Here is a 13,487-nt window from a genome sequence, read left to right on the forward strand (position 1 = left end):
ATTTTTTAATAATGGCCATTTAACATGAAGGTATATTTTTAAACCTCTGCTATCTGGTCAGTATGTTACTTCAGAGGAGAGAATCTGGATTCTGACAGAACATAGTTTGAATCCCAGCTCCACTGTTCATTTTCTACATTTGCTCCAAAGGTGACTTTGGGCAAGTCACCTAATCTAAGTTTTAATTTCCTATCTATAAATGCACAGAATCCCTTTTCTTTCTTGGCTTTGGCTCTGGTGTTCCTAGGTCAGAGCTGTTATGGGGATTAAATGAGATAACGTATGTTAAATACTCAGCATGTTTCCTGTACCTTTTTTCACTTTTTTCAGATTAAATCTGAATCAGATAAATCTGAGCTATCACAAAAGTGGGTTGCCTCGCCCCTTGATTTTCCCTGTGTAAGGAGAAAATTCTATGCTTTGATACATTAGTTGTCATATTTTATAAACTGATTTCCTACATTGGCAATTTTTTTTTTTTTTTTTTTTTTGCCAACTCTTTAATTGATCTTTTGGACATGCCCATCCAGCACAGGCTCTAAATAAGATTCAATGTATAGCATCACTCATTTAAAGAAATCTGACTAATGCATTAAATTTGATCCTCTCTCTCTCTCTCTTTTTTTTTTTTTTTAAATAATAGCAACATTTTTTGGGTGTTTAAGTGACAGGCACTAGCACTTGACATGTATTCTCTCTTTTTTTTTTTTTTTTTAATTTTTTATTTATTTATGATAGTCACAGAGAGAGAGAGAGAGAGGCAGAGACACAGGCGGAGGGAGAAGCAGGCTCCATGCACCGGGAGCCCGATGTGGGATTCGATCCTGGGTCTCCAGGATCGCGCCCTGGGCCAAAGGCAGGCGCCAAACCGCTGCGCCACCCAGGGATCCCTGTATTCTCTCTTTAATCCAAATAACATACCTCAGGGTCACAAAGCTAGTTAAAAGGGGAGAAGGTAGAGAATCTGTGATCTTAATCACTGTAAATTGCCAGGTAGTTTTTAGAGTTGCATTTCTCACACTTACCTTGACAATGGATTTTTTAACATACCATATTCTCGGAACACCAGTAGATGCTCATGAGATAAAACGTGAATTTGCTGTCATAGAGTAGTGAACAAAAATGTGAATTCTGTCATTTATAGTGGGCACTAATTACCATCTGTTATTATATAAATGTATTCACACAATAAGCACAATTTTAGAAATAACTTTTTTAACAAGATCTTATCTTCATCTCCATTTACCATATGGATGGGAACATGTCTTCATTATTTTTTCTTTGTCTTCAGGTCCCACCACATCAGCCTGGTCCTCCTGTAGTTGGTGCTCTTCAGCCGCCCACTTTCACACCTCCTTTGGGCATTCCCCCTCCTGGTTTTGGCCCTGGTGTTCCTCCTCCACCACCTCCTCCACCATTTTTGCGCCCAGGATTTAATCCGATGCATTTGCCACCAGGTACACTGAGTTGTTTAAGACGACATTTTTTTAGGTCCCAAAATAAGGTACACATCATAAATTGACTTTTCTCTCGTTCTAGGTTTTCTTCCTCCTGGACCCCCACCTCCTATAACTCCACCAGTATCCATTCCTCCTCCTCACACTCCACCAATAAGCATCCCAAACTGTAAGCATGTTTTTCCTTTGTGTTCACTCGTCCTCTTGGAGTTGGGAATAGGTGGGAGAATGGACCTATGTAGGGTGTATAGTATGGCAAAAGAATGTTGACTGGGGAGATAATTATTCAGCTTCACATGTTGATGTAATTATATTCCTTAGCTACTATCGCTGGTATAAATGAAGACACTACAAAAGACTTATCTATTGGAAATCCCATTCCAACAGTGGTGTCTGGGGCTAGAGGAAACGCCGAGTCTGGTGACAGTGTGAAAATGTATGGCTCTGCTGTGCCACCTGCTGCACCCACGAATCTGCCCACCCCTCCTGTAACCCAGCCTGTTTCACTTCTTGGTAAGTTAATTTTTTTATCATTAGTTTTTTTTCCCCCACCCAAGTTAGGTTTTTTTTTTTTTTTTTTTTTTTTTTTTAAATAATGCTAACATTGGTAAAATGTTCTGTGAGACTGATATTTTTCTTTGAGGAAGATCTTCCTCTTAAATATGTACACTTGGTCTTTACCAAGAGTAGCCCAAGAGACAACCTCAAAGATGAAATCATGTTTGTTTGTCCTGAAGAAAAGTGTGGATTTGTACATCTTAATTTGGTATAGGAAAGTGATGAATCTCTGAGAAGGAATTGGTTACGAAGTCCATGATTGATATAACCCCAGACATCCAGCTTTTTAAGAGATAGCACTTATTTGACAACTTAGAATTTTTTCCTGTCTGGACCAATTTTTTATAAAACCCTGAGCTGTGGCAGCATTCTCTGTTGGCTAGCAAAGAAATTCTTTGATACATTGTAATAAAATGGCTTTATTGTCTGAGTGACAGTTGTACAGTCTGAGGCAATGCTTTCTCACCCCTCAATTTTCTCTTGCTAGCTTATCTGTTGTACTCTTTACCCACAATTTTACTATGATCAAGGGAAGTATGATTTAGATTGTTTACATCTTTAAGAGGCTTTACCCTTGCTTGCTTGAATTATAAATGGTTATTTCATATACTTGTTATGGCGACCATCTTTTAAATAAATTACTGTATTTTGAATTGGTTTTGCCAAGTATAATTAACGCCTGATTCCCCTAATGGATAGTTAATTCATCCCCCGTATTATAACATTCTAGTCCTGTGAGCCCATTTCAGAGGTATATGTATGTGCACATGTGTGCTTTCATAATCTTAGTTTTTTTTTTAAGGTGAGAAAGAGCACATTAGTTGCCTCTGAGATGTAGGACTATGGAACATTAGTTTGTGATGCAGGACTTTCACTTTCGCCTACACCTTTCAGTGCTGTTGGAAATTTTTACTTTATGCATATACTACGTTTATAATAAAAGTCAATTTGTTTTCAAATAGCATGCTGTCTTCTGCCCTCTCTAAGACTGAGCTTAGTCTGATAATAAACTTGCTTTTTATTTCCCTTAGTACACAGACTGGGTAATGGTAAAAGAGGATTTGGGATTAAAATTTGTCACCAGTAATGTGGCAGTAGTCCTCATAATGATAAGAAGTAGTTTGTTTAATGAGGAAGTTGCTTAAGAGGTCTACACCATAATGAAAATGTAGTAGAAGGAACATTGTTCTAGGAGCCAGGAAACCTTAAAGTCTTTGGATCTGTTTTGTTAGCATTTTGTTTTTCATATTTGTAATAAGATGATTGCATAGGAATCACAGAATCTGAGTTGGATAGTATTTTCTGATAGCCGCTTTCCTCCACCTCACTCTGACACTGATTGTGAATTCTCTTTGTAATGAAATTTCCTAGTCTAGCATCGATGGATATTAGGTCACCTGAAACTCCTTACAAAATGGCATGCATTTGTGGTTTTTTTCTGGTGTTAGTAAATTTACTGAATGAAAGCTTTCTTCATCCTCAAGAGTTTAATAACCACTACTTTCAAATAACCTTGAAGAATAAGTAGCCTGCCTCTAATTTTTAACATTTAGGTCTTGAAGACTCTGCCCTTTACTTCTTATCACTACTGAGATGCATAATTTAATCTGCATCCAACATGTGAAACAAAATAAAGCACAGATCAAAAGTTGGTGACCTCGAAAAACAAACTTAGGAAGTTAAGCGTTGCTAGAAAAATAATTATATTTCTTAGCATCTGTCATTACCTGACATCCCTCTTTGTATGTCTTTACTGCCTTCTCTCCCAAATACGTACTAGAATAGAATCTTCATGAGAGAGGGACATTTCTTACTTAAGTAAACGGATAGATGGATGGTTTTGAGTGCAGGGCTGTTATACTTTACTTCTGATGATGATCTATGTCTATAACTTTCAAAATAAAATTTAGAAATTAAAGGCTGTCCTAAGTCTGGAAAGATCAAAATGTGACATAAAAATGAAAACTGTTTTGTTAAAATAAGTACTTTTAACTAAAATAACAGTTTAGTTCCAGTCATGAGAAAGAAAACCTTTCATTTTCCTTCAATTAGAAATCTTGAATATCCCATAAATTTTTAGCTTTAGAGAAAGGAGACTTTTTAATGTGTGTGCAAATAAAGGAAGATTTATCCAAAAGAGGAATCACAGTTCCAGCATTTTGATTAAAAAATGCAGTAATCACATGTAATACTACAGCACTGAGGATTACTAATTAGGTTGGGATATTGTTGATATGTTAGCCAAGTAATAGAATATTAGAATTCTAAGATGCTTTCAACTTTTCTTGGTGCTCTAATGTTTTCTCTTATGATAATAAAAAGAAATGCTATGCTGTACCAGAAAACTTTAAGCCTAGAAGATGATATGAAACTCCAGTTTCTTCATCTGTTTAAAAAAAAAAAAAGAATAAAAATGACACACCAGGGTGTTGTGATTCTGTGGGCTTATGTATATAAAACGACTGATGTGGGACCTGCCACAGGGTAGGCCATTGGTGATGGTGGGTGCTTATTACAGGTAAGGAGTGTCTTGGGCCATATTTGAAATATCTAAACAAGAAGATCTATACTTTGTAATTCTCATTATAGTACTTTTGCTATGATTCATTTTAAACTGTCCTATTTGTTGGCAAAGGAAGCAAACTTTTTAGGGGAAAAAATGTATCTTGACATAGTTGCCTCCTATATTTTCATGGTAGATTAGACCAAGTCAGAAATTCACACATATTCAAGTTCTATCACTTGGCTTACTGAGGAAGTACATGTTAGTCATAATGGTATTTCTTTGAAATAGCATAATATCTGTATTCTCACTCATGATACTCAGATAGTTTTCTTTCAAGGGAAGATGAACGTATCCTTGGGACTTAACTGAGTTCTTGGATCTTAATTTCTGAAACATGGCAAGAATGTTTTTAAAGTAGCAGGGGCCAAACAACTGTTCATCAGATCTCCCAAAATTCAGTAGTAAGGGATGAGCACTGGGTGTTATGCTATATGTTGGCAAATTGAACTCCCAATAAAAAAATTTTTTTTTTAAATTCAGTAGTAAGGCCTGATGATATGGAGAAAAGGCAATGCAGTTCTGCAAGGATTGGCTTAAAGAATTTTCTGAATGATCAGATGTTAAGTGTGGTTAGTTTGGAAGTGATGATTACCTGTTTATGGAATTGGGCTGAGCTACCACCACACTACCAAATTTGTAGAGAACTAAACCTCTGTCTTATAGAGATCCTGATTATTTTAGTAACTGGTAGTCTGAAAATATGAAGTTATATGATGCACAGTAATACTTCATTATCACTTAATTTTGAAGAAATGCATTCTTAAATCCATTCTTAGTGCCACACGCTCCAAAACAGGACAGTGGTGGTTTCATAAAAGCTATTGGTAACAGTTGTTAATCATTTAGGAGAGAAGGAATATTATTGATAATAGCAATTCAGTTTATTCTCTTTACTGTATAAGTGTATGTGTTTACTTTTTTTCAAAAACTTGTATAACATGTATCTCTAATATGTATAGTATATTTTTATTAAAAAGCTCATTGTAAATGTGAAATTTGGGTTACTTTGGTGTTGCAGACAATAAAAAAATACACAAAAAAATGTTTGTTTGTGTTACATATCTCTGTGTTACCAGTATATCCAAAATAATCTTTTCAAGGAAAAATTTTGCTAACTTGGACTCCTTCCTTTTGTGGAAAATTAAAGCCTTTTCTCTTGTCAGATACATCTATTCATTAATTGTTAACATGCAGAGTCTCCCTAGTTTTGTCACATTGCTATAGATGATGGTGAAATTTAAAAATAAGAATTGGGTATTTTTAAGATTGCTTCCTACTTACTGATAATTTTGGTTACCAAAGATCAAATGCAGAAGTCACAGATTGGTGGCCTCCAGATTGAATTGCTAGACAGTGGTATGATGCCCTTCAGACTTGGTTTCGACACATCCCTGCATGAACTCAATAAGCATTTGAGTTGATGTTCCCAGATTTGGATACTTCAAGAAATTATGTATACAGAATTGGTTTGGAGTTATTGTATACTTAAATGGGTGTGTTTGCTTTCATGCAATAGTTATCCTTAAAACTTCTTACAGGATAAATAGTTTTACCATCACATTCAGTAATTAGTTTAAAATTGGTATTTGATTTGTGGTGATTTCACTTAGCTTGGATTTCTCTGCCCAGAATTTTTATTTTTTTATAGTTAGTGTTTTCTAACATTTAAATTAGAACATTAGAGCACCAATCTAGTATAAATAACATTCAAAGAAAACTGGAAGAAAATTCTAGAAAGTAGTTTTTTTAATGATAATACCTAATTTTTAATAGAACTTTTTACATTTTAATATTTTTTCTTATTGTGAATTTTGCTGTAATGTTTGGTTTTAAGTTACAAGCTGGAGGGAGCTAGTAGGTATTTGATTTATTTGGTACCCCAAAAATCCTGTTGTCTTTATCCTATAAAGTGTTCTTTGTAGGCTTTAAAATATTTGAGTTGGTACTCTTAAGTATTAAATTGGTAATTATTCCACTAATGTTACATAGTAGAATGTTTCCCACATACCACAGTACCTTCAATTTAGTATAGAACATTGTTCAGTAGATAATTAACAGCTATTAATCCACAACAAATACTTGCCTTGGATATGAATTGATGGATGAATACACTGTATTTTCTCAGAAGGTGAAGTATTTCAAATGAAACACATAGGGAAGATCTTGTACAGAAACTTGAAAGCTGCTTATCACATTGTCTCCATGTCCCTCCATGCTTCCTAGGCTATAGAATTCCAGCCTAAAGAGTCTCTTAAATTTAAATCTCTGACATACATCACTCTGGGCTCGAGGAAGGTGGGAGGGGCAGACACTCCGGGCTGTAGATCAATTTTGGTAGACAAAGATGTTGCTGTGAAGAATTTCAGGTAAGATTTTTTTTTTTCCAGCTAACATTGAAAGTAGAATTTCCTAGGGAAAAATCTCATTCAGTGATAGGTTAGCCATTTATTTCAGACTTCTTCACTCTAATAGTGCTACTTTTAATTAAGTCAGAGCTGTTACGCTTTGCCAGTTAAAGTAAAATAGCAATTTGTATACAAATTCTAAAAAGCAACTATACATGAACTATAGGAAATAGACCAGACAGCCTATTGTACATTACTTTGCAAAAAGCCAAGGAGTCATTTTAAAATAATCTGTGTTTGATTTCTCTTTATTTAAAATTCTGGTTTTCACATATTGGATTTTATGAAAACCTGATGTACTCCTGTGCTAAAAACAGATCCAACTCTCGGTATACCTGCACTATTAAAAATTCAAATTTCTCTTAAAATCTCTTGTTAACATTCTAGTCACGATTTTTTGTTTTTGTTTTTGGTATAATCTTAATGTATAATACTAAAATGTGCTTTCTCATTCTTTGAAAACTAGCTCCTTACTCTTTTGTTCTCCCCAGCACCCAACATACTACCTGTTAAAAGAATTGCCTGGGAGTCTTTTCAAAATAGTTATACTCTAAATGTTACTAAATAGTAAATCTAGGCAAAGGAAAGACATGTATGGATTGTACTATTATTTCCATTTTCTGGAGGTCTGGGATGAAAAGACAGTGATTTTTAAAAATTACGTGTATGCATACCAAGGGATTTCAGGATATCAGTAGGAGAGAGAAGAGTGGTTGATAATTTTTTTTCCCTTGTGTGGGAAAATTTCATTTTAGGTTCATGCAAATACCACAGTGACATTCATTTTATTGGGATCAGATCAAAAAAGGTGGAACTGCAACTAAGAACAGAAAAGGAGGTTGTGAAAGAAAATTCCAGCCTTTCTCAAAATAAATTTCAGACCTTTGTAAGTTAACAGCAGAAAGACGCTCCGCATCCTGGGGGAGAGACCTGGACCTTATAGCCTCTGCTCTTGGCCTCCTGAGAGAGATTTTCTCCTTGATGAGTTTGGTCGTCATCTGCCACCACCATTCATTTGAACATTTCAACATTTGTGTATTCAGTACCTTACTGTGTGCCAGGCACCCTTCAGGGTGCTAGAGATAACCCGAATGAACAAAAAAAGCCTGTCTTTTTAGAGCTTATATTCTAGTAGGGACTTAGATCATAAACTAGTAATTTCACATGGAGATAATCCTATAAAGAATGAAGCAGGGAACACTTAGGGATTGGAAGAATGTCACAAGGGATGTGCTGTTTTAACAAGGATGGCTCAGGAGGGCATCTAAGAAGGTAATATGGAGAGAAATGATGGGGAACAGCCATTGAAGTAGAGGAAAGACATTTCAGGTAAAAGACCAAAAGGAGGCCAGGATTGAGAATGAACTTGGCTTGTTTGAGGGGGGACCCCAGTGACCTAGTGTGGCTGAAGCAGGGTGAAAAAAGAGTGTCAGGCAATCAGTTCAGAGAATGTCAAGGGCCTGGTTATGAGAGCAATGGGGAATATTGTAATTATAACTGATGTATATTTTTTAAAGGATGACAGTTACTATATAGAAAACAGACTATAGGAGTTGGTAAGAGTGGAAAGGAGACTCTAGATGCTGTTGCAGTCCATGAGATGCAGGCTAGCCACTTGCATTGGGGGTGATAAAGTGAGGAAATGATGTAATTGGGCACTGAATTATTTTGCAGATTGGGCCTCCTTACTAAATTATTATTTAAATACGGGATGAGAGAAGGGAGTCAAGAATGAGTTTTTGACATGAGCAGTTGATGGGATGTAATTTTCCATCCCTGAAAATTGTGGGCAATTGTCAAGGAGGAGTGGCTTTGCAAAGAGGATATCAGGTTAGGATGTTAAGTATTTTAACTTTGAAATTTAGGTGCAGATGGTAAGTAAACAACTTGATGAATAAAGTCTAGAGATGTAATTTCGGGTGTCATCCACAAACACATCAGCAAAGCCACAGGAACCTGTGAGAGTACCTAAGGAGGGAATGTAGAGACATGGTAAGAGGGACAAGCCCAGGAATCCTTCAACACTTAGTAATTGAGAATACATTACTGAGAACTAAGATAGACATGGTTCCTTCCATATGCCAGGAACTCTTCTGAAGAGTTTGTGTCTGTCATTTGAGTCTTACATCTCTAAGAGGTAGGTACAATTACCCCATTTTATGGATAGGGGTGCTGAAGCAGAGAGAGGAAGTAGCCTGGCCCAATCAACAGCTAGAAGTGGGGAATCCATAATTTAAGCTAGCATTGCTCCAACACACCTGTGGTTTTAACCACTGTTCTATACTGTTATATTCAGTGGAGGATACTGGAAGTTGCAGCCAGTGGGCTAAGGAGGTAAAGTAGAGGGTATTCTGGATGCCAAGTAGAGTTCCTTGGAAGTTCCTCGGGAGGGAGCAACCTTCTGTTGTATTGATGAGTCAAGGAAGGACACTGAAGCTTGCTGCCTGGATTTAGTAAAGTGAAGGCTCCCGGGTAACCTTAGAAATATGATTTCCTCTGAATGATGGATCCAAAAGACCAATTATTCGGGGTCAGGAGAGAATGAGAGCTGAAGAAGTGGATACAGTGATTTTTTTCACATCTCTGAGATTTGTTATATAGAGGAACAGTAAGATGGGGTGGTAGTTGAAAGAGATGCAAGGTAACGGAGAGTTTATTTCTAAAAAATGGATGAAACTAAAGCATCTTTATTGGCAAATCAGTAGAGGGGAAGGTTTTGGCGCAAGAAAGGAGGTGTTTGCTAAGTTGATATCCTTACGTAGGTAAGAGGGCATGGGTTCAGGTTTTGATTAAAGGGCTTAGCCCTAGGAACATAATCTTAGTAGGAGTGATGTGGATACAGGTAAATTGATAGATGTGGTGGTAGGTAAGTGAATGAAAAATTCTTCGAACAACTTTTATTTTCTTTCTATGGTAAACCAGTGTAATGGTTTTCATTATAAACCATATAATGGAATAGTACTTGGTAATTTAGAAGAAAGCACTTTTACATGCTACAAGATGGGTGAACCTTGAAAAGATAGACTAATAAGTGAAAGAAGGTCTAGTCATCAGAGGATCACATATTGTATGATTCCATTTATATAAAATGTTCAGAATAGGCAAATCTATACACGGAATATATGGTTGCCTGGAAGGGGCAGGAGGAGGCAATTGCCTGAAAATGGTGGGTGATGGCATTTGGGTTTTTTTGAGGTGATGAAAATATATTAAAGTTGATTGTGATGGTTGCCCAGCTCTGAATATACTAAAAACCATTGAATTACATACTTTTATGTGGGTGAATTATAAACTTGAGTTTATCTCACTGATTTTGTTATAAAACCCTTTAAGACTTGACAGGATTAAGAAACCGGAACATGTGAATTAGATATCTAGGGAAATGAGAATGTGAACTGACTAGGAAAATTTAGGGCTACTAACCAGAATTAAGGAAGCACCTGTGGTTGTAGTTGTAAACTTTAAAAGAGACCACCAGTTCACGTGTTGCGGGTGGGGTGACCCTCAGCTCTGTTGGTGTCCAGATGAGTAGAAGAGTTGCATCCAGTAACCATTGAAGGTTTTCCAGGCAGCTGTGGTGAGGGGGAATCATGGACTCTTGAGACAGGTAAGGAGGGGAAAGTAAAGACAATGAAGGGCATCGCTGAGCCTCATGGGATGGATCAAACCTTCTGAGAAGGGCGTCAGAGAGTGGGGTGCCCGCAGGTGAGAATTCGGCAGTGATACAGGTTTTGTAATGAAAGTTCCAGGACTTCCAAGAGGCAATGGCTTCGGTAGGATCTTGGCGAAGAGGGTAGAACTGCCTTGCTGCCTTAGATGTTCCCTCCACCCTTCTTCCCCTTTCACCTAGTAGTCCTTGCTTTCCTTGAAGGATCCCACTTAAATTTACATCCTCTTTAAAAAGCATCCAACTAAGCTGCAGCAGTTGGGTCACTGCCAAAGGAAGTATTACGAATTCAAACCTTGAGTAACTTTCTCTGTGTCTCCCTGTCCTCCCGCCCCCCGCTATGGTCCTTCGCAGAAAGCTACCTTTTGGGCAGACGTTGTGTCCCTTTATTTATGTCCTGGGATTTCCAGATGCACATTGGACTCCAGCCATGATACCACCTTCCCCTCTCTCACTGCCCCTGTAGCCTTTAACATACCTGTTCTTAATGTCACATAATTCCAGGTGGACAGCTTTGCTCTAGACAGCACTGGCACCTCCCCTTTAATCTTGACTTTTAGTTTTTAATTGTGAAATGACTGGGTTTTGGCTCGTTTTAGGAATATTCACAGTTCAGTTTTGGTTATTTCGAGTTAAATTCCATGTTTCTTGTATTCTCAAATTTGAAGGCAGACATTTGGGGCTGCCCTTTTTTCCTGCCTTAACATCTTGCTGTATTAAAATTTCAGACACTTTTGAGGTGGTGTTTGCCCAGGTCTGAACTCTTCCCTTTTCTCACCTGTACCGTGGGTATCACTGTGACTTCTATTGTGAACTGTAGATACACGTACCAGGTTCTTCCACACATATTTCCACCAGATCTGACCCAGTCTCTTCCAGCTCTCAGTAGAAATTTGTCATATGTCTCCCCCAAAGTAACTCCTCTTCTAAATTCCTGCACTGCATTGATACTTAAATCTGCTCATTCAGAACAGAGAGCTATGTTTCCTGCACCTCAAATTTCAGGCCTGCCCATTACATGGTTTATGTCTCTTCCTCATCTCTGTCCCCTGGATTCTGGGTCTTCCTGCTTCCCAGTGTCTTTCCTCACCTGGCTCTCCTGTACACTGCTTGCAGGAAAGGTCTTTCAAATATGAACACGGGATGATCCCTGCCAAAAATGGCTTGGTTGTCGCCCCATCCCTTAAGTCAAAGTCCAAGCTTTCTTCTTGTGGCTTATCAGCTCTGAATTGTGCTAGCCCGCTCGCTCAGCCTCATGAACCTCTTTCCTTAACTGGTAGTAATTTGTATTCACACAAATTCTTTTCTTGCTGCTTCAGTAGTAAACCTCATCTTCTGTTTTGTTTTCTCTCTCTAGCCCAAAGACACTGTTGCAGTTCTCTTGACTAGTTATGTCCTTCGTTTTGAGACCCCGTTCATACACCCTAGGCTTCGCACTCAGGTTCATGCACACATTTGGGTTCATGAAGCAGTTCCACCTTTGCCACCATAGTAGCTCGTGCCATCTCTTCCATCACATGTCAGCTGTCTTTGTTTCTGGTTAGGCTATATATCCTGTTTGAAGGAATGGACTATGTTTTATTTATATCTCCACATGAAATCTCTTAATGTAAAGCTCAGGTGTTCAATGTGTGTGAATTTTTTTTTTTAATTTGTAACTCAAGAAAAGTTGTCAGTGGCATTGCACGTCCTACTTCCAGAGCAAATGAATAATTGTTTTGAATGCCCTTTAGACCTCAGTAACTCATAACTATATAGCCCATTGATGTATATATGTCGTCTGCTATCCTAAAAAAATGAAATTCAGCTAGCATACCCATCAAGGGCTTATGCCATCTGGTATATTTTTAGTTAAATACAACTTCTATTATAAAAGCAACACATGTTCACTGCAAATAATAATAATAATTCACAATTTTATCACTTCTGTGGCCTGAAGGCCCGCATTTAGGACTATGGGAATACTCTTGTCAGGAGAAGCTGTAAATGCCAATCCAGGAAGGATTAAATGGAAATCTACTTACTTACAAATGAGAAAAGGGATTTGAGTGTGTAGTGTTTTAGGCAAATAAAAATATCCACACATAATCAATGAACTAGGCGGTATTTTTGCTTTATAAAAAAGTGTGCTTTGTAGGTAGTTTATATGATTACCATAAATGTTAATCCCATTGAGTCAATCTCTGTACTCAAATGCATGTTACAGGACTTAAGAGATGTGTTCCTAGAGACAGGTTTATATTTTAAAGAGAAACATTGCCAGTTTATCTGTTGTGTATAATGGTAAGGTGGCCTTACATCCTTTGGCCACTGTCAAGATTGGTAGTTAAGGGAAGCCAGTCTTCATGGGTAAATCAGGAAATAGGACTTTTCTATTGTCCAGCAAGAGTCACTGTTTTCTTTTAAAGATTCATTTGAACCTAATTCTTTTGTTATGCTTTGAACCTCTTACCCATTTTTCTCGTGTTAATTAAAAATTTGGCATTGGCCTCTTGAACCTATAGATAAGTACTCAAATGTGCCATAGTAATTTCTATAAGAGAGTAAATTGGTCATGTTTTAAAGGTTGGTGGGGAAAGTAAAGCTCATTAAGTGTGTCTATGTGTGGTGTCTCTATTAAAAGGAAAGTACTAGATACAATACATTTTATATTTGAGTTAGAGTCTACAGATATTGGGACATTTCTTTAAAAAGTGAAAGGACATATCTTAGGTGCTTTTGTTACCCTGCTGTATGGTATACACTCAGTGTTTACTAAGTGATAGGAATAATGTTTGCCATCATGAATTCATTTTGATCTGAAATACGGATATGTGGTGGTTCTGTATATGTTC

At 37.2% G+C, this 13,487-nt stretch overlaps 1 protein-coding gene across 2 annotated transcripts in view; it reads left to right on the forward strand.

The window, feature by feature from the left end:
* SCAF4 (SR-related CTD associated factor 4) overlaps positions 1-13,487 on the forward strand; it is a 63,311-nt gene that overhangs the window by 42,119 nt on the left and 7,705 nt on the right. The window contains exons 17-19 of one of the 2 annotated variants that reach the window (XM_072740866.1): positions 1,292-1,457; positions 1,540-1,626; positions 1,845-1,970. In XM_072740866.1, the coding sequence (XP_072596967.1) occupies positions 1,292-1,457; positions 1,540-1,626; positions 1,845-1,970 (379 nt within the window). Of the gene's footprint in view, positions 1-1,291; positions 1,458-1,539; positions 1,627-1,778; positions 1,971-13,487 lie in introns of both variants that reach the window. The other variant, XM_072740865.1, reaches the window with a different exon arrangement.

This window comes from Vulpes vulpes, chromosome 15 (genome assembly GCF_048418805.1).
Source record: "Vulpes vulpes isolate BD-2025 chromosome 15, VulVul3, whole genome shotgun sequence".
Classification (NCBI taxonomy): domain Eukaryota; kingdom Metazoa; phylum Chordata; class Mammalia; order Carnivora; family Canidae; genus Vulpes; species Vulpes vulpes.